Here is a 21,365-nt window from a genome sequence, read left to right on the forward strand (position 1 = left end):
CAATTTTTTTTTTTTTTTTTTTTTTAAAGATTTTATTTATTTATTTGACAGAGAGAGATCACAAGCAGACAGAGGCAGGCAGAGAGAGAGAGAGGGAAGCAGGCTCCTGCTGAGCAGAGAGCCCGATGCGGGCCTCGATCTCAGGACCCTGAGATCATGACCTGAGCCGAAGGCAGCGGCTTAACCCACTGAGCCACCCAGGCGCCCTACTCCCAGAAAATATAATGATCTATGCAGAGAATCTCAATTCTGGGGCACCACAGTGGCTCAGTCGGTGAAGCGTCTGACTCTTGATTTGGCTCAGGTCATGAGCTCAGGGTCCTGAGATCAACCACCTCCCCACCCCCCCCAATCACATCAGGCTCCACACTCAGGGTCAGGAGTCTGCTTGAGGATTTCTTTCTCTCTCCCTCTTCCTGTGCCCCGTTCCTCCTCCCCTTCTCTCTTCCTGTCTCCCTCTCTCTCTCTCTCTCGCTAATACATAAATCTTTTTTTTAAAATCCCAACTCTATAAAAAAGCTACTATAATGATCTGAACTACAGAAATGAGTTTACCAGATACCTTGATTCAAGGTCACAAAATTCAAGGTCAATATACAAAAAAGTCCAATTAATTTTCTATATACCAGCAACAATTAACTAGAAAATAAATTGAAAATATCCTTTATGGTATCAAAAATATGAAAAATGCAAGGGTAAAACTTAACAAAATATATGCAAGCCTTGGGTACTTAAACTATAAAAGAGTACTGAAAACTTAAAGACCCAAATGGAAAAACATACTATGCTCATGAATCAATAGTTAAGATGTGAATTCTCCCCAAACTTACCTATAGACCCAATGTAATTCTAATGAAAATCACAAGAGGCAATATTTATTTTTGGTGGAAATTAATAAATGGTTTATATCAAACTAAGTTTATCTGAAAATGCAAAGAACCTAGAGTAGCAAAAACAATTTGAAAAAGAAAGCTGTAGGACTTAACTATGTAATTTCAAGATGTTAAAAAACTAGAATAATCAAGATAGTGTGGTATTGGCAAAAGAACATGTAAATCAATGCACAGAATAAAGAATCCTAAAACCTACACATACAAGAGGTTAATAGATTTGATAGAGATGCCAAAGTAATAAGGTAGTTCAGTGAGGAAAACAGTATTTTACAAAAAATAGTGCTAGAGGAATTAGCTATCCATTGCAAAAAAACTTTCATCCATATTGGTACCTTATATAAAAATTAACTTGAGAGGTGCCTGGGTGGCTCAGTGGTTAAGCCTCTGCCTTCAGCTCAGGTCATCATCTCAAGGTCCTGGGATGGAGCCCCACATCAGGCTCTCTGCTCGGCAGGGAGCCTGCTTCCCCCTCTCTCTCTGCCTGCCTCTCTGCCTACTTGTGATCTCTCTCTCTCTGTGTCAAATAAATGAATAAAATCTTAAAAAAAAATTAACTTGAGATGGAAAATAAACTTAAGAAGAACTAAGGAAATGAGGTAAGCACAGACCAGAAGAAAGCATTTGCAAAACACGCACATTCATATATTATTCTTCCAACTCAATACAAATCTCAATTTTTAAGAATGAGCAAAGGATGTGAAGACACACTTTAAAGAAGATGTATAAAAGGAAATGTGCATATGAAAAGATGCCCAAAATTATTCATTGTTAGTGAAATTCCAATTAAAACCACAATGAAATATCACCACATATCCATTCAAATGACTAATATTTTTTAAATTAACAATACCAAATGTTAACAAAGATGCAACTAGAACTCTCTTTTGTAGCTCACAGGAGTGTAAAATCATAGAGTCACTTTAGAAAACAGTTTGGCAACTTCTTATGAAGTGAAACATACTTACTGAATGACCCAACAATCCTACTGCTAGGTGTTTACTCAAGAGAACTGAAGTCCACAGTCATACAAGTATATGCAAAGGTTCATAGTAGCTTTATATATAAATATCCCAAAAAGGAAACAACCCAAATATCATCTAATGGGGGGAGATAACAAGTTGAAGTATATCAATAGAGTGGAATGATATGCAATCAAAAAAAGTAACAAAAGCTTCATGCTAAGAAGCTAGACACAAAGGCCAAACACTACTTAATTCCATGTGGGTGAAACTCTTGAAAAGTCAAACTCATAGAAAGCAATGGTTTTTATATCTGTGGCTATAGCTGAGAAAAGAGGTCAATTACAAAGCAGCATAATGAAACTTTTTAAAAATGATGGAAATAGTTTCTTAATTTTGATGGTGATTACATGACTGGCTATATTGTCAAAACTCAAACTGTACCATTTTAAATGGGTAAATTTTATTGTATGTAAATTTTTACTAAAGCTAATTTTTTTTTAACTTATACAGGTAAGGCACTTTTATATCTTGAATTTAATTTCCATGTGCTTACTCTGAACTCGATTTAAGCTACCATCTTGTGTGGACTGAGAAGGAAGATGGTGGGGGAAGAGGGGAACCTAATTTCATTTGGTTCCTGGAATTCAGCTAGCTAGCTATCAAATCATTCTGAACACCTGCAAACTCAACTGGAGATCTAAGGAAAGAATTAATTGCTACAATTAATAGAAAAATGACCACTTTTTTCAAGGTAGGAGGTTTGGAGATATATCAGAAGATAAACCCCGGAGGGAGGGAGTCAGCTACCAGAAAGTGATAAAGCCGCAGAGCACAAAATTGGAACTTCAAGCCATCTGCTCCAGTGAGGGACGTCCCTGCTTGAAAGGTGCTCAGGTGGCCAAATGGGCAGAATCCTAGGTGGGGCAGTGTGGTCTCAAGATCCCTGGAGTCACAGAAAGATCAGGCATGCCTGAGTGCAAAAGAGTTCCCAAGCATCAGAGCAGGGAAGCCAGCTGCTATCACTGAGCCCAGGAGTGGGCTTGCAGTTCAATGCTGCCATAAACCGTAAATGAGGGCATGACAGGGTGATGGCTCTCCAAGCAGGGGCCCAGCAAGAGGCAGAACCACAGCGAAACCTCATCCCTTCCATGGGAGGAGCAGTCGTAGTATACATGGCAGGAGCTTGTTAAGTTTGGAGACTCAACGCAGGGTCACATGCCTGAGATAAAAACACTTGGTCACAGTCTGGGTGAACACAGAGTATGGACAGAAACCAGGGAGACAAGACTGATTGACCCCTTCTCCCCAAGGGTGCACTAAAGACTGGGGGCACAAACTTTCAGCTCCAGGGACTGGAGATCAGGACATCACCATTTCCATTTTCATTTCCATCCCCAAAGTGGGGCAGAAAGCCTTCAGAAACAAAAGTCACGTAGAGCAATGCAAAGCAGCTACACTGAACCTGGCCCCCTAGCAAGGGCAGTGCCTGAAGTCAAAGACACCTGAGAATCAGTGCAACAGCCCCCACCCCAGGAGACCAGCAGGAACATCTGTGATCACACCTAACTGCAAAACTCTAGCACTAGGATAAAACAGTATGTAGATTTGGAGTCTCTTATGATTCTTTAGTCTTCGGTTTCAATTTTTTTTTTCCTTTTCAACTAGTTTCTTATTTTATGAGCTCTTTAAATCTTTTTTAATTTTCATTTTTATATTTACATTTATATATATATTCTTTATTTTTGGCTTTCTTTCTATATATATAGATTTCTTTCCTTATAATTTTGGGATCTAGATTCTTCTAACAGACCAAAATACACCCAGGACTGAGTACACTGCTCTGTTCAATTGACCTGTTGGATTATATTCTCTCTCTCTCTTTTTTTTTTTTTTTTTTGGTTTCTGATCTCTTCTGATTTTTTAGTATATATTTTGATGGGGATGGTCGCTATATTTGTATTTTATTCTCTTGTTCATTTATTCTTCTCTAGACAGAATGGCAAGATGGAAAAATGCACCCCAGAAAAGAAAACAAATGGCAGTATTAACTGCCAAGGAATTAATCAATATGGATATAAGCTGCTGGGCCTAGAATTCAGAATAACAATTATAAAGATACTAGCTGGGCTTGAATAAAGCATAGAAGACACAGGGAATCCCTTTCTGAAGAAATAAAAGAACTAAAATCTAATCAAGTTGAAATAAAAAAGGCTATTAGTGAGATGCAGAAAAAAATGGAGGCTCTAAATGCTAGGATAAATGAGGCAGAAGAGAGAACTGGTGATATAGAAGATAAAACGAAGGAGAGTAAAGAAATTGAGAAAAAGAGAGATATACAGCTACTGGATCATGAGGGGACAATTCAAGAGATAAGGGATACCATAAAGCAAAACAATACTAGAATAATTGGGGTACCAGAGGAAGCGGAGAAAGGGGAGGGGGGACAAAAGGTATACTGGAGCAAATTATAACTGAGAATTTCCCTAATCCAGAGAAGGAAACAGGCTTTCAGTCCCAGAGGCAGAGAGAATCTCTTTCAAAATCAATATAAATAGGTCAACACCTCAACATATAATAGTAAAGCTTAAAGTCTCAGAGACAAAGAAAAAGTACTGATAGCAGCTCAGGACAAAAGATCTGTAACCTACAAAGGAAAAAACATAAGGCTGAAAGCAGACCTAGCCACAGAGACCAGGCAGGTCAGAAAGGATTGGCATGATACATTCAGGGTGCTAAATGAGAAAACACATAGCCAAGAATACTTTATCCAGCAAGGCTATCATTCAGCATAGAAGGTCAGATAAAAATCCCCAAGGATAAAGAGAAACTAAAAGAATTCGTGGTCGCTAAACCAGCCCTGCAAGAAATATCAAAGATGATCCTTTAAGAAAAGAGAAAACCCAAAAATAACTTATATGAGAAAATAACAGAGACAATATACAGAAATAATGACTTAACAGGTAATACAATGGCACTAAATTAATATCTTTCAATAGTCACTCTGAATGTAAATGGGCTAAATGCTCCAATCAAAAGACACAGGGTATCAGATTAGATAAAAAAGTCTCTCGCTGTGTGGAAGGGACTCATTTTAGATCCAAAGATACCTCCAGATTGAAAGTGAAGACGTAGAGAACAATTAATCACACTAATAGACATCAAAAGAAAGCTGGCAATCCTTATACCAGACAAATTAGATTTTAAACAAAAGACTAATATGAGATGAAGAAGGACACTATATCATAATTAAAGGGGCTATCCAACAAGAAGATCTAACAATTATAAATATTTATACCCTTAACACGGGAGCAACCAATTATATAAGCCAATTAATAACAAAATTAAAGAAACACATTGACAATAATACAAAAATAGTAGAGGATTTTCACACCTCACTCACTGCAATGGACGGATCATTAAAGCAGAAGATCAACAAGGAAGGAAGGGCTTTGAATGACGCACTGGACCAGATGGACTTCACAGATACATTCACAGCATTCTATCCTAAAGCAAGAGAATACACATTCTTCTCGAGTGTACATGGTATATTCTCCAGAACAGATCACATACTGGGTCACAAATCAGGTCTCAAGTGGTACCAACAGATTAGGATCATTCCCTGCATATTTTCAGACCACAATGCATTGAAACTGGAACTCAATCACAAGAGCCAATTTGGAAGGAAAACAAACACATAAAGGTTAAAGAACATCCTACCAAAGAATGAACTGGTCAACCAGGAAATTAAGAATTTTAAAAATTCATGGAAACAAATGAAAATACAACCTTTCAAAATCTTTGGGATAAGCCAAAGTGGTCCTAAGACCACTTTGTTTCTCAAAGAAACAAGAAAGGTCTCAAATGCACAATGTAACCTCACACCTAAAGGAGCTGGAAAAAGAACACCAAATAAAACCTAAACCCAGCAGAAGAGAATAAATAGAGATTAGACCAGAAACCCATGAAATAGAAACCAAAAGAACAGTAGAACCCATCAAGGAAACTAGGAGCTGGTTCTATGAAAGAATTAAGATTGAGGGACGCCTGGGTGGCTCAGTTGGTTAAGCAGCTGCCTTCGGCTCAGGTCATGATCCCAGGGTCCTGGGATCGAGTCCCGCATCAGGATTCTTGCTTGGCAGGGAGCCTGCTTCTCCCTCTGCCTCTGCCTGCCTCTCTGTCTGCCTGTGCTCACTTGCTCTCTCTCCCTCTGTCTCTGACAAATAAATAAATAAAATCTTTAAAAAAATAAAATAAAAAAAAAAAGAATAAGATTGATAAACCCCCGGCCAGACTTATCAAAAAGAAAAGAGAAAGGACCCAAATTAATGAAATCATGAATGAAAGAAGAGAGATCACAAGCAACACCAAAGAAATACAAAAAAATTATAAGAACACATTATGAGCAACTATATGCCAAGAAATTAGACAATCCGGAAGAAATGGATGCATTCCTGGAAACACATAAATTACCAAAACTGAACCAGGAAGAAATAAAAAACCTGAACAAACCCTACCTAGCAAGGAAATTGAAGCAGTAACCAAAAATCTACCAATAAATAAGAGCCCAGGGCCAGAAAGCTTCCCAAGGCAATTCTACCAAACATTTAAAGAATTAATACCTAGTCTTCTGAATCTGTTTCAAAATCTAGAAATGGAAGGAAAACCCAAACTCTTTCTATGAGGTCAGCATGACCTTGATCCCAAAACCAGCCAAAGATCCCACCAAAATGGAGAATTAAGGACCAGTATCCCTGATGAACATGGATGCAAAAATTCTCACCAAGATACTAGCCAATAGGATCCAATAGCATACTAAAAGGATTATTCGCCAGGACTTAATGAAATTTATTCCTGGGCTGCAAGGGTGGTTCAACATTTGCAAATCAATCAATGTGACATACTACTTTAATAATAGAGAGGACAAGAACCATATGATCCTCTCAATAGATGCAGAAAAAGCATTTGACAAAAGTACAGCATCCTTTCTTGGTTAAAACGCTCCACAGTATAAGGATAGAGGGAACATACCTCAATATCATAAAAGTCATCTACAAAAAGCCCATAGCAAATATCATTCTCAATGGGAGAAAACTGAGAGCTTATCCCCTAAGGTCAGGAACATGGTAAGGATGTCCACTATCACCACTGTTGTTCAACATAGTACTGGAAGTCCTAGTCTCACAAAGACAATAAGAAATAAAAGGTATGCGAATAGGCAGAGAAGTCAAACTCTTACTCTTTGCAGATGACCTGATACTCTACATGGAAAATCAAAAAAACTCCACCCCAAAATTGCTAGAACTCATATATGAATTTAGCAAAGTGGCAGGATATAAAATCAATGCACAGAAATCAGTTGCATTTCTATGCACTAATAATGAAACAGAAGAGAAATTAAGGAGTCAATCTCATTTACAATTGCACCCAAACCATAAGATAACCTAGGAATAAACCTAATCAAAGAGGCAAAGGATCTGTACTTGGAAAACTATAGAACACTCATGAAAGAAATTGAGGAAGACACAAAGAAATGGGAAAGCATTCTATGCTTATGAAATGGAAGAATAAATATTGTGAAAATGTCTATGCTACCTAGAGCAATCTATACATTCAATACAATCCCTATCAAAGTTACCATCAACTTTTTTTACAGAGCTGGAACAAATAATCCTAAAATTGGTATGAAACCAGAAAATACCCCAAATAGCCAAAGAAATGTTGAAAAAGAAAAGCAAAGCTGGTAGCATCATAATTCCAGACTTCAAGCTCTATTACAAAGCTGTCATCATCAAGACAGCATGGTACTGGCACAACAACAGACACATAGATCAGTGCAACAGAATAGAGAACCCAGAAATGGACCCTCAACTCTATGGTCAACTAATAGTCAACAAAGTAGGAAAGAATGTCCAATGGAAAAAATACTGTCTCTTCAACAAATGGTGCTAGGAAAACTGGACAGCCACATGCAGAAGAATGAAACTGAACCATCTTCTTACACCAAACACAAAAATACTCTGAAAATGGATGAAAGACCTAGATGTGAGACAGGAATATATCAAAATCCTAGAAAAGAACACAGGCAACAATCTCTGTGACCTCAGCAACAGCAACTTCTGGCTAGACAGGTCTCCAAAGGCAAGGGCAAAAAGGACAAAAATGAACTATTGGAACTTCATCAAGATAAACTTTTGCCCTGCAAAGGAAACACTCAACACTAACAAAAGACAACTTGACAGAATGGGAGAAGATATTTGCAAATGTTTTATCAAATGAAAGACTAGTATCCAAAATCTATAAAGAACTTAACAAAACTCAACACCCCAAAAATAATCCAGTTAAAAAATGGACACTTCACCAAAGAAGACACACTAATGGCCAACAGAGACATGAAAAACTGCTCAACATCACTTGGCATCAGGGAAATACTAATCAAAACAACAATGAGATACCACCTCACACCAGTCAAAATGGCTGAAATTAGTAAGTCAGGAAACGACAGAAGTTGGCAAAGATGTGGAAAAGGGGGAACCCTCTCACACTTCTCGTGGGAATGCAAGCTGGTGCAGCCACTCTAGAAAACAGTATGGAGGTTCCTCAAAAAGTTGAAAATAGAGCTACCCTATGAACCAACAATTGCACTATTGGATATTTACCCTAAAGATACAGATGTAGTGATCTGAAGGAACACATGTACCCGAATGTTTATAGCAGCAATGCCCACAATAGCCAAACTATGGAAAGAGCCCAGATGTCCATCGATAGATGAATGGATAAAGATGTGGTATACACACACACACACACACACACACACACACACATATGTGTGTGTATATATATATACACACACACACACACGCATACATACAAACAATGGAATACTATGCAGCCATCAAAAAAGAAATCTTGCATTTGCCAGGAGATGGATGGAACTGGAGGGTATTATGCTAATCGAAATCAGTCAGAGAAAGACAATTATCATATAATCTCACTGATATCTGGAATCTGAGAAGCAAAACTGATTAACATAGGGGACGGGAAGGAAAAATAAAAAGAAATCAGAGAGGGAGACAAACCATAAGAGACTCTTAACTATAGGAAACAAACTGAGGGTTGCTGGAGGGGAGTAGTTTCGGGGGATGGGTTAACTGGGTGATGGGCATTAAGGAGGGCACAGAATAAAATGAACACTGGCTGTTCACAACTAATGAATCATTGATCTCTACCTCAAACTAATAATACACTATGTTAATTGAATTTAAATAAAATTTAATTTTTTTAAATGCAAAAAAAAAAAAAAAAAAAGGAAAAAAAAGGCTGTTATCTTGCTAATTTAAGCAGGCTTTTCTTGGTTGCCATGACTTTGTTCAAAAATCCTTCAGTGTAGGGGCACCTGGGTGCCTCAGTGGGTTAAAAGCCTCTGCCTTCAGCTCAAGTCATGATCTCAGAGTCCTGGAATCAAGCCCCGTGTTAGGCTCTCTGCTCAGCAGGGAGCCTGCTTCCCTTTCTCTCTCTCTGCCTGCTTGTGATCTCTGTCTGTCAAATGAATAAATAAAATCTTTTTTTTTATTATTATTTATTTATTTATTTGACAGAGAGAGATCACAAGTAGGCATAGAGGCAGGCAGAGAGAGAGAGAGGAGGAAGCAGGCTCTCCACCGAGCAGAGAGCCTGACGCGGGACTCAATCCCAGGACCCTGAGATCATGACCTGAGCCGAAGGCAGTGGCTTAACCCACTGAGCCACCCAGGCGCCCCTGAATAAATAAAATCTTGAAAAAAAAAAAATCCTTTAGTGTATATATAGCCAAAAAACTAAAAGCACCACAGTGTTCAGGCCAGTCATTCGAGTGAAGATATCTATGAGGCAAGTTGCAAATATATTTCTACCACTTTGGTGAGAAGCTGGAACTAGAGAGAGATCTGAGAGTCATCTGCAGAAAGTATGCCTCACTTTTCAAAAGTTCACATTATGCCACTTTGCTTTTATAAAGGATCTGGGTAGGGTTAGTTCTTGCTTTGGCTATTTGGCTAACTTAAAGCAGGGCGCCTGGGTGGCTCAGTGGGTTAAGCCTCTGCCTTCAGCTCAGGTCATGATTTCAGGGTCCTGGGATGTAGCCCCGCATCGGGCTCTCTGCTCAGCAGGGAGCCTGCTTCCCCCCACCCCCATCTCTGCCTGCCTCTCTGCTTACTTGTGATCTGTCTGTCAAATAAATAAATAAAGTCTTTAAAAAAAAAAAAAAAAAACTTGGCTAACTCAAAGAAATTGAAAGAGGATTTTCACTTTTACCAAAAAAGGCCAGAAGTGAAAACAGCATCCAGCATTCGTTCTGCAGTGAGTGGTCACAGGGGCTGCTCTGAGCAGTCGGAGGGGCACTGCCTGCCTCCTTCACCAAGAACTTCATTCAGCATCAAGCTATGGTGGCTTGAAGCTGTACTTTATCTCCGTTTATTTATTTTGTGTATCAATTACCAAGATATGTCCTAAGGTATCAGAAAAACCATTAGCATGATATATTGTAAAATATCAGAAATGTCCACTAGAGATTAGTTTGAGGGTCTGGGAATGTTCAAAATATTTTCCATATAAATTAATGGTAACTGTCTCCTTGCTTTATACCAGTTCAAGCCAAGAAAGGTTTCCTAGGAACACTCTACTTACAAACAGCAGGGGAAACCTGTTGGAGAAACCAGAGGAACTGATAAAATTATACTGTTTTCTCACTGCCACCTCTTACTAGCTAATAATCCACACAACCATAGAAAATTCTCAAGTTAAATCTGAAATGACTTGAATTTTTTTAAAAGTAAGCTCTTCCATCAGATCTAAGCAATAAACAGTTAATTTAAATGCATTTTTAGTATTTATATCTGTAAAATCAGATATCTTACATATCTTACCTGATTTAATTTTTCAGTGTGATTCAGCCTTGAAGTCTCTACTACATTTGACTTAAAAGTCTTTTCCACGTTCAATATTTGCTTCGGCGGTTCCATGTTTGAAGCAGGTTGTGAAAAGCGAGACTTTACAACTGGGAAACCTGCGGAGTACGATCCATGTGGTTTCATTCTAAAAGGCTGGGTAAACATTTTACCTCCTTTTGTGAAAAAAAGAACAGAGAAAAGTTGTCAATAACAATTTCTACTTTATTTTCTGGTGGTTATCTATAGAGGATATAACCTAACTGCCCTCAACTTTGAAATAACAATTTTAAAAAGTGAGCTTATGTTTTCGTATTACCAAATATAATTTACGTACAATGGAAAATATCTATCATCTATAGAAGAAAACCAAGAGATCATTAAGTGTGATACTGAGAAGGATGGGGCTACCTAAAAACTCCACTTAAGGCCACCTGAATATAAATAGAAGCAGATTTCAACAGGAGGTCAAAAAGTCTCCAAGTAAGGAGTCTACTTAAAACTATGCTTCTCGGGCGCCTGGGTGGCTCAGTGGGTTAAGCCGCTGCCTTCGGCTCAGGTCATGATCTCGGGGTGCTGGGATCAAGTCCCACATCGGGCTCTCTGCTTTCTCCTCTCTCTCTGCCTGCCTCTCTGCCTACTTGTGATCTCTCTCTGTCAAATAAATAAATAAAATCTTTAAAAAAAAAAAAAAAAACTATGTTTCTCAAACCCGACAATCACCTAGTAGTATGGGAACAAGGAAAGGCAATAAAAAGCTATATAATTAAGGATATTCTAGAGTACACATTTTTTTTTCTTCAGCATTTGAAGGGAGGGAAATACCACTGGAAAGATAAATGTTGAGGTAGAGCATGAAAATTTATCACTAGACTTCATTATAGCCTAACTCTTTACCGTAAGATCAAGCACACACGCGCGCACGCACACACACACAGAGTTTCCAATATATCCTGTGGAAGAAGGGTCCACAGATGGGTAACATAAACAATCCAATCACTGGGAAGGAATATCGCTCCCCTCATTCAATAAGTTGGCAAACTGCTTTATACAAGTCAACCTCTTGTAAGTTTAACAGCATGATAAGTTTGTCTCCCTAAGTCTGAACAACTCAAGAATACTGATACTGTTGATGGTTCAGGGTTAAACTCAAAAAACACTCAATGGCCCCTGCAGTCTTCCCTGACCAGAGCATGGAAACACCCTATAATCTTCATCAAATTATACTTCCTATCATAGTTTAAGTATTGGTTTCTACACTTGGGACCTTCTCATGGTTTCACCTATATTAATCTAATTACATATTTTAAAGAAAAAGAAAAATCACTGAACTAGGCATAGAAATTCTCCAGATAGGCTCAGTGTCTAGATTCTGTACTGTCAAGGGTCTAGAGAGGCACCATTCAAATGATCACATTGGTCTTCTGAGACTTTGAGACAGTGATTCAGGGATGAAAGGTAGAGCATAGGGAATACAGTCAATTGTATTGTAATAATGTAGCTACACTGTGGTGAACATAAAATATATTCAAAGTTGTTAAATCACTGTGTTGTACACATGAAATTAATAGATTTTATGTCAACTATACTTAAACATATATATATATATACACATACACACACACACACATATATATATATATTTTTTTTAAAAAATACAAACAAACAGAGGGACAAGTATTGGGAAAGGAAAGCACTGAACAGTATTAAGAGTTGTGCATCAAACCTTGGCTGTAACACTTTTCTAGTCATGCAACTTTGGAAAAGTCAATTAACTTTCCTGAGCTTTCTTTTCCTTATCTCTAAAACTGGATTATTCACCCTTCTATGATGTGGCAATGAGAATCCAAGGTAAAATGCTACATACGGTGGTTATCATTACACTACTTAAATTACTGCAGTGCCTGCTAGGATATCAAAGAACTGTGCCAGCAAAAATCAAATGGCATGGGATGCCTGGGTGGCTCAGCCTATTAAGTGTCTGCTATCAGCTCAGGTCATGATCCCAGGGCTCTGGGATGGAGTCCTGCATCAGGCTCCCTGCTCAGCAGGGAGCCTGGTTCTCCCTCGGCCTGCTACTCCCCCTGCCTGTGCCCTCTCTGACAAATAAAATCTTAAAAAAAAAAAAAATCAGATGGTAAATGCTACTGATTACTATTGTTTTTTAAACTCTCATTTTCAGGGCATCTGGGTGGGCTAAGTCATTAAGCATTTGCCTTTGGCTCAGGTCATGGTCCCTGGGTCCTGGGATCGAGCCCCACATCAGGCTCCCTGGTCAGCGGGAAGCCTGCCTTTCCCTCTCCCACTTCCCCTGCTTGTGTTCCCTCTCTTGCTGTCTCTCTCTGTCAAATAAATAGATAAGTCTTTTTAAAAAATAAACAATTAGAAAAAAAATAAACTCATTTTCCACATTATATCTTTACATGAACACAAATGACTCATGTTCACTTACAGTGTCCCAGAGAAAGCAGATCTTGTGTTTTTATAGTAATAGCTACCACTTACTATAAGCTTACTAAATGCCAGGCACTTTTCAGAGCTCATCTCATTTAATCCTCAGCACAGCTCCAAGAGGCAATTATTATTATTCCTATTCTAGAGAGGGGAAACTATGGCTTGGACATTTTAAGTAACTTGCTCAACATCATTCAGCCAGCAAGTGGGAGCACCAGGATGCAACTTTCATCACACTCTGAGAGCTGAGACATTGCACATCTCCATAGCTGCCACTACTGCTCCAAATTCTGCTACCCCACAATACAGTGACTAATGCACACATGCTTACCTGCTGGCCATCCTCTCTGCTTTTTCTCTGATACACTCTTCTTTAGCATCAACAAAGAACCTGCTCTGGTCTGCTCTACAGAAATGACATCCGAAGCAGCATTAAGCACTTCAAACATAGAAAGGAATCCATACTGCACGTACTGGAAAGAACGTCCAAATCGTCTGACAAATGCCTTCTCAAAATCCGAAAGGAGAACGGGAGATAACGCCAAGAGGTCTTTCAACTCACTCTTCACAAAAGCTGGAAGAATGGGGGGCACCCTTCCTCGGTAAGGTACTCGCCGGCATGAGCTTGGCCCAGAGCAAACACTGGCCCTTCCCTTCTGCATGGAGTTTCGAACCTTATGGCTGCTTCTCTGTTTTGCAACCAAACTTGCTATTCCTTTGGTAGATTCATCTGGAATGGCTAGGGAGGTTTGGAAAAAGAAATCATCTTTAGATGAAAATTTAACTCCTTTTTTTATCCTGTGCATCTGTCGTTATAGAGACAATTTTTAACTCTCCAAGGAACTGTGTATCTAGGTGGCATTATAAAAGTGAACCTTTGGTTCCTCCATTTCTTGTACATTACAGAGGACCACTTGTTAACTCCTCTACCAGAGGATGAAGACAGAAAGATAAATCCTACTATTTAGCATTACCACTGACTGGTGAAACATCTGAAACTCTCAAGATGAATAAACTTCCTTGTAATGTTTATGTTTCATGAAATTTAAAACATGAGTTCATAATTTAAAAGTCCCATTGTTATGCTTCCCCCAATTTAAGGTGCAATAATCTGAAATCAGATGCAAAATGTAGTTTTTGTGAATGCACCTTTTTCCAGGGAAAGATTTCTTCATTTTGTTAAAGCTTTCACTCTTCCCACAACCTCAAAGGTAACCATGAACCCTCTTCCTCTCAAAATGTTAAAATCCCCTCCCTGGAACACAGGGTAATTGCTATATGCGGGATAACTGCTATAACAATTCCTTTTAAGTTTTTAATTCCAGTTAAAGCTACAGTGTTAGTTTCAGAGGTACAATACAATGATTCAACACTTCCATGCATCACCCATTGCTGATCACAAGTGCACTCCATAATCCCCATCACCTATTTATTTGCTAGAATAATTCCTTACCAAGTAATAATTACTGCTTAGCTTATAGATCTTAAAACCTAAGCTTACCTTTCAGTATTACAGTACCATCCCCACAGGGGCAGACAGCGACAACATCAGGCATGTCCAACACCAGCTCCATAGTTGACCGATAGCCAAGGATTCGGAGTGGCAAATGGCTGCCAACCATCAAAAGGTACTCCTTTTCCAATTGCTGGGGGGTCAAACCATCTTTGGCGGAAATGAGAAGTGACCTTATTTCTTTCCTTAGGCATTCCTGAACACGCTCCTGTTCAGACATTGCACCCTACGGGATTTAAGATAGTAACGTGGCTCAGAGACAGGCAGACAAACCCAAGTTGGAGGCGGGAGGGGGGGCACGGCTTTAAAAGGATCAATCGTGGAATATAAACAACCAAGAAGCAAGTTCTAAAGGTGATGAAGCAGGAGCAAAACCGTGAGGGTTCTCTGAAAGGCTGCATTTCACAAATCACTCACACAATTCAAACTCGAAATCTCATGCTGTGATTAACCTGCACACCCCTCGAGGAAAATCACTGCCCCTGGCTAATGGGCGTTATATCCCCAGTTCCCGGCTTGTTTTTATTTTGGTTTTGGTTTTTTGTTTTGTTGTTGTTGTTGTTGTTTTGCTTGAAGCTTTAACAAGGGTTTGTTTGGGACCTTAAGTCTACACCGAAAACCTGGCATCCTGGCATCCGATATCCCTCGCCAATGCTGGGGAAAGGCCCGGGAGGGAGGCAAACGCAATGCCGCCTTCCCCAGCGCTCGAGGGAGAGGGCTCCCGGTGAAGTCCCCGCACCAGCATACCTGGGCCGGCCCAGACCCACGGGGAGGCCACCCGCTTCCTCTTACCAAGTCAACGACCTCTGTTCTGCCGGCCCCAACGTCTCTCCCCGCCCCAGGCGGTGTGAGTAGCTCTCCTTCTCGCGACCCCAAACACAGCCCAGGCCACAGTGGAAGGCCGGCGGGATCCAGGCAGGTGAGCACCGCCTCTCACCCGTGGCGCCCACAGAGCTGGTGCTGCCGTTGCGGGGCCAGGAGAGTCAAAGGGCTTTTCCTGCCCAGCGGCCGACAAAATAGCCGCGCCAAGGCGCCCGCGCGCCCGCGCGCCTGCGCACCAGCGCCCGTGGGCAGGGGGCGTGCGACCCGGCGCCCGGTTGCAGCCCCGAGGGCGCGAGGCAGGAGGGACGGTTGGGCAGGGCCGCCCGCTCGGGAGTGGGGGCCGGGCCGCCAGGCCGGGTCCTCGGGCAGCGTTGGCTCCCTCGGGAGATCCCGGCGCTACCTTCTCCGAGGTGGCTGGGACAACTGCGGTTCCAGAACTTCTCAGATCACCTCCCCGGCCCGGCAGGGGCGAGAACAGGTGGGCCGTCCCGCCCCAGCCCTGCGCAGAGGGGAGGGGGGAAGGGGGCCTCGAGGTTCCGAACTTGGGTGTGCCTCAGAATCACCTGTGGAGCTTACTGAATTTGGAGGGGGAAGGGAATGATACCCAGGTCTGGTCGTCAAGAGATTCTGATTCAGCAGGTTTAACGCGGTTGGAGTAAAAATTACAGGCGATCCTGAAGCTTGGTGGAGAATCAGGGCAGAGCCGGACGCAGTTTGGGCTCCAGAAGAGAGCCGGTGGGGCGTGGAGATTTTCTTGAATGAGTATGAAGAATCTTCCAAGTGCCACTGGAGACAAACGAGCTGGGAAACTAAAGAAGAGAATGTATTTTGAAGAAATAACCTGGGGATGTGTTTACTGGATAGATAGAATGAGCCAGTTTTCTAAAGTCCTTGAAAACCAGAAAACAGTTTAAGAGGTACCAAATAGAGAGGCACAGTATAAAGACCTCAAAATGTACAGTCTAATTAAAGGAACACGACAAACCAAAACATAAATTTGAATTAAGAAAACATGTGCGCACACCTGTACTTTATTTTCCATCTAAAATTCCATGATGTGTAAAATCCAAAAAAGCTCTGGGAACAAAATGTTCCATCAGTGAGCCAGTTATATTGAGGAATCCCTGAAAGATCATAGAGAAGATGTATGGGTTTATAGCAGAATGGACAAGGCAACAAAAAGGAAAATGCTTAGACGTGAAAAATGAATCCAGACATTCCGACATCTGAATGGCAAATGTTATAAAAGCAAAAGAAAGAATGGAGGTGAGGTTTGGGAGTTTAAAAAGAAGGAAAATATCCCAGATGTGAAGGAAAACGCATTTTCAGATTAAAAAGGGCCCACTGAGTCCTTAGAATAACTTACAAAAAAGATTCCATCCTAGACAAAGCCTAGGAGAAAGGAAATCAAGAGATTTTATACAGAAAGAGGTTACCTATAAAGCAATGAAAATCAGATTGCCATTGGATTTCTCAATGGAAAGGTACCTTCAAAGCTGAAACTGGAATCCTTTACCCAGCCAAATCAGCATTATGTGCAGGAAAAGAAAAGACACTGTCAGACATAAGATTCAAAAAGTTTATCAACTCACTAAGTAACTTGGGAATGACTCCTGCAAAATGAATAATGAATTGAAAAAAGAGTATCCCAACAGCTAACTACCACATCCTGAGCACTGACTCAATGCTCTTCTCAAAGATTATCCAATTTTCCTCCCAGTTACTCTGAGACAGAATTATGATTCCCACTTCAAACTGAAGAAACTGATACACAGACATGAATGAAAATGGAACAAAGAAAGATTGGCAATAAAAACATAAAACACAATAACTGAATCTAGAAAGGTATCGGTGCATAATGAGAAAAAGGAGAGCTTTAAAAAGATATTCTGGAGCTAAATCCCAGATCAATACCTGCACACCAAGGGTCAAGGGCTGTTGGAGTTACTTGGGCAAGGAGACCCCTTTGGAAGAGTAGTTGCAGTTGGAGTCATCATTTGCTTGGGTTTCCAATAATGCACTGTCTTCTGTGGTAGCTAACCTGGGAAGTGAAAGGGAATGACATGGGAATACGTTTGATGGTGCCACTCACCTCAATTCTCCCGGTATGTGGTAATGCTTTTGATGTATTATTTGGCCCTCAGCTTGGCATTTCCTACCAGAATAGCCCTTGCTCAATGAGTGAATGTGCCAGTGCAGGAATCCTGTCAGTTACTGGGATTCCCATTCCAGCTCTTCAATGGGCAAGTAGCGTATATAACCACAGGATGGACTCACAGTCCCACCAGCCCTATCCAAAAGGTAAACTTGGGCCAGAAGTCAATTCATTTATCACTGAACCCTTGTAAGCTCAGAATGTTAATAGCAAACTGTGACGTTTGGGGTCCCAGAAATGTTAGTTTAGAATTAATAAATTACAGTCACTGAAAAATATAGGTACTTCCTTTTATTCAGAGTAGTTATCCTAAAAGGATCACAAGGCCTTTGGGGGAAAGCTGGGAGACAAAGGTTTGCAGGGCTTGGGAACAGCATTTCAGTACCATCCTTAAGAATATTTGGGCTGGGGCACTTGGGTGGTTCAGTGGGTTAAGCCTTTGCCTTCAGCTTAGGTCATGATCTCAGGGTTCTGAGATCGAGCCCCGTATCAGGCTCTCTGCTCAGCGGGGAGCCTGCTTCCCCCCCTCTCTCTCAGCCTGCCTCTCTGCCTACTTGTGATCTCTGTCTGTCAAATAAGTAAATAAAATCTTTCTTTTAAAAAAAGAAAGAATATTTGGGTTACATTCAACAGGCTCTGGGTCTGGGATTAATTTAGCTCTGGGAATAGAGTGATAAGCCCCATCTCTCACTCATGAGATACCTTTGTTCCCCAGACCTGGAGTTGTGTTTTGTTGCTTTGCTTTTGCTGTCACACAAACCAAAAAGACTTAGTGGGTTATCACTGAGTTCATTCCTTGGGATCCTGCCATTAATGGAGCACAACCAGAGAGTTCTGTGAGTTAGACCAACATGTTTTCCACCCTGCTGTCTATGGTGATGATCAGAGTTAATTCTGCTAATTAGCTGCCTCCAGCTGGCCTCCTCCCAGCCGGGCCTGCATCTGGGAGTGTGTTTCAATTGCAGCTGCTCCTACAGCACTGCTGCCTTAGAAAACAGCCAGTAAAGAGTTTTTGTGTTTTGCTAAGCTTCTGCAGCTTTAATATGTGCCTCATGACAGGAATGAGAGGATCTGTAGATAAACAGAGAGGGAGTGGGTGAGTTGAAGCTCATTATAGAACCAATATAGCATTCCTGCCTCCCAAAGCTGGTTTTTTGTTTGTTTGTTTGTTTTTAACATTACTTCTGATTCGGGACCATTTGATGTCACGGTTCAATTCTAGTTCCCACAGCAATTACTCCAACCTTTGCCACCCCTCCTACACTTTTTACCTGCTCCTGCCTCACCACTAGAAAAGACTTTGCTCGGACTCCCAGGGAAAATGGAGGCTCTCATGTATGAACCTCCTCAACTTTTAACACCGGCATCTACACCAGCCCCGCTCACATCTTTGCTCCTGGTCTCAGCAGGTGAGGGCCCGTCCATCCCACTCCTGAGTCTATCCCCCCCAACTCCTCTAGGACCATGACCTTTGGCTATGATTACCCAGTCTTGTATATTCAGTATCTCCTTACAGTATCTCCTGTAATGTAAAATTATGCTCTAAACCTTTTTATCTTAAACAACACAGACACAGGGAATGGGAGACAGAAACACACTCTTTTGACCTGTAAACCTCTGTAACCATTTCTGCGTGGCTAAAACCTTGAATAAACTGTCCACACTCATCTTTTCCCACTTCTTCATCCACCATCACTAAGCAAAGAGCCTGACACTCTACACAGCTTTCTTAAGTTACTTTTACCAAAATCATCAATGACAAATCTTGTAATTCACAAATTTTAAGGACTTTTCAGTCTTTCCATTTCAGATGATCTCTGATGTTTATTCTTGGTGGTCCCTCTTTTGTGAAAATCTCTCCTCGTGGGTTTCTATGCTGCTGCACCAGGCTTTGCTCCCAGTTTTCTGCTTCATTTCCTATTTCTGGTATTAAATGCCCACATACCCCAGGGTCTGTCCTTGGCCCTTTTCCTTTTTACTGTTCACCCTCTTCCTGAGTAACCTTTTTCACTCTCATGGTCTCAGCTTTGGCTGCTGCCTTCCAAAAAAGCATGTTATCTTTCAGCTCCTCCTATGTTCCAGGCACTATTCTAGAAGATGGGACTAAAACAGCAAAACAAAGTGCCCATTCTCCTGAATCTTACCAAAGACAAACAAAAGCAGACAAATATGTAACATTAAGTAATGATCATCGCTCTTGAGAAAAATAAACCAGGGTAAGGGAGTGAAAAGGGGCTGCTGTATTTAGGAAACACTTTTGTTTAACCTCTAGGACAGTGGTTCTCGAGGTGTGATTCCAGAGCACCAGCAGCAGAACCTGAGAACTTATGAGCTGTGCCGATTCTCGGGCCCCAGACCGGAGATCCTGCGGAATCAGAAAGGGTCGCGGAGCAGGGGTGGAGAGTCCAGCAACGTGTTAAAAAGACCTCCAGGTGATTCTGGAGACCAGGTGATTCTGATGCGTGCTTAAGCGAGAACCGCCACTGTAAAGCAGTCTCCCACCTCACGTACCATGGACACATGACAGATGTGAAGCCTAATACTGATTTTCCCGCCCCACCGGGGCAGCTTCAGGGCCGGGGGAAGAGCAGGTGCCGGGAGCCCACCACCCCAAAGTAGCTTCCACCCTGCCTTTTCTGAGGCAACCAAGCAGGGCCCCCAGGTATTAACGTAAGGGTCATTCAAACTCACTGCTAGGCTCGAGGAGCTGGGCGCAGAACGACCTACTGCTTCAGGGCCGCCTCCGCGGCTGCGGACGAAGGTCCCCCCCTACAGGGACGCAAAACAGTCTGTGCCGCAGGAAAGAAGGCCCGGGCAGGGGGCGTGGCTCCTGCTGGGCCCTGCCCCTTCGCCCCGCACTTCCGGCAGCTTCCACTCTAGTTGTGCTTTCCGCTCCTCAGAGGCTCCTCAGAGTTTCATTTTTGATAGATTCCATACGACAAAGTCTGACTGGGTTTGAAATCTATTTGCATCATCACGAGGAATGTCAGAATTACATTTGTTGATTAAAGAAAAAATATATGATTTTTTAACTTGCATAAATTTTCAAGTGTTTGCAAAAATAGCTTTAAAAACTTTTTAAGCATTTCACAATTTATTTTGAATTATTGCATTGTCCACCTTAAATAGATATAATATTTGTCAATTACTCCTCAAGGTTGGAAAATAAAAACTTTAAATTGTGTGAACACAGGATGCCTGGGTGGCTCTGTTGGTCAAGCGGCAGATTCTTGGTTTTGGCTCAGGTCTTGAGTTCATGGATCATGGGATGAAGGCTACCACCTCAAACTCCGAGCTCAGCAGGGAGCCCGCCAAAAGATTCTCTCCCTCTGCTCCTCCCCCACACATGGGGAGCATAAGCTTGCTCCTTCCACACCCTCAAATAAATCTTTTTTAAAAAATTGCACGAACACATTTCTCACCAATGGTAACAAAGTTTTAAAAGCTAATTTAAAAGGTTTTTTTTTTTTTTAAGATTTTATTTATTTGACAGAGATCACAAGAGAGGCAGGCAGAGAGAGAGGAAGGGAAGCAGGCCTCTGCTGAGCAGAGAGCCCAATGCGAGACTCTATCCCAGGACCCTGAGATCATGACCTAAGCCGAAGTCAGCGGCTTAACCCACTGAGCCACCCAGGCGCCCCTAAA

At 41.3% G+C, this 21,365-nt stretch overlaps 1 protein-coding gene across 2 annotated transcripts in view; it reads right to left on the minus strand.

Moving 5' to 3' along the window:
- TDRD5 (tudor domain containing 5) overlaps positions 1 to 14,963 on the minus strand; it is an 89,167-nt gene extending 74,204 nt beyond the window's left edge. For both annotated transcript variants that reach the window (XM_059414034.1, XM_059414033.1), the window contains exons 1-3: positions 14,732 to 14,963; positions 13,562 to 13,969; positions 10,756 to 10,949 (exon numbers count right to left, since the gene is read on the minus strand). In XM_059414034.1, the coding sequence (XP_059270017.1) occupies positions 10,756 to 10,949; positions 13,562 to 13,969; positions 14,732 to 14,963 (834 nt within the window). The remainder of the gene's footprint in view (positions 1 to 10,755; positions 10,950 to 13,561; positions 13,970 to 14,731) is intronic.
- Between the last annotated feature and the right edge of the window lie 6,402 nt (positions 14,964 to 21,365).

This window comes from Mustela nigripes, chromosome 10 (assembly GCF_022355385.1).
Source record: "Mustela nigripes isolate SB6536 chromosome 10, MUSNIG.SB6536, whole genome shotgun sequence".
Taxonomy (NCBI): domain Eukaryota; kingdom Metazoa; phylum Chordata; class Mammalia; order Carnivora; family Mustelidae; genus Mustela; species Mustela nigripes.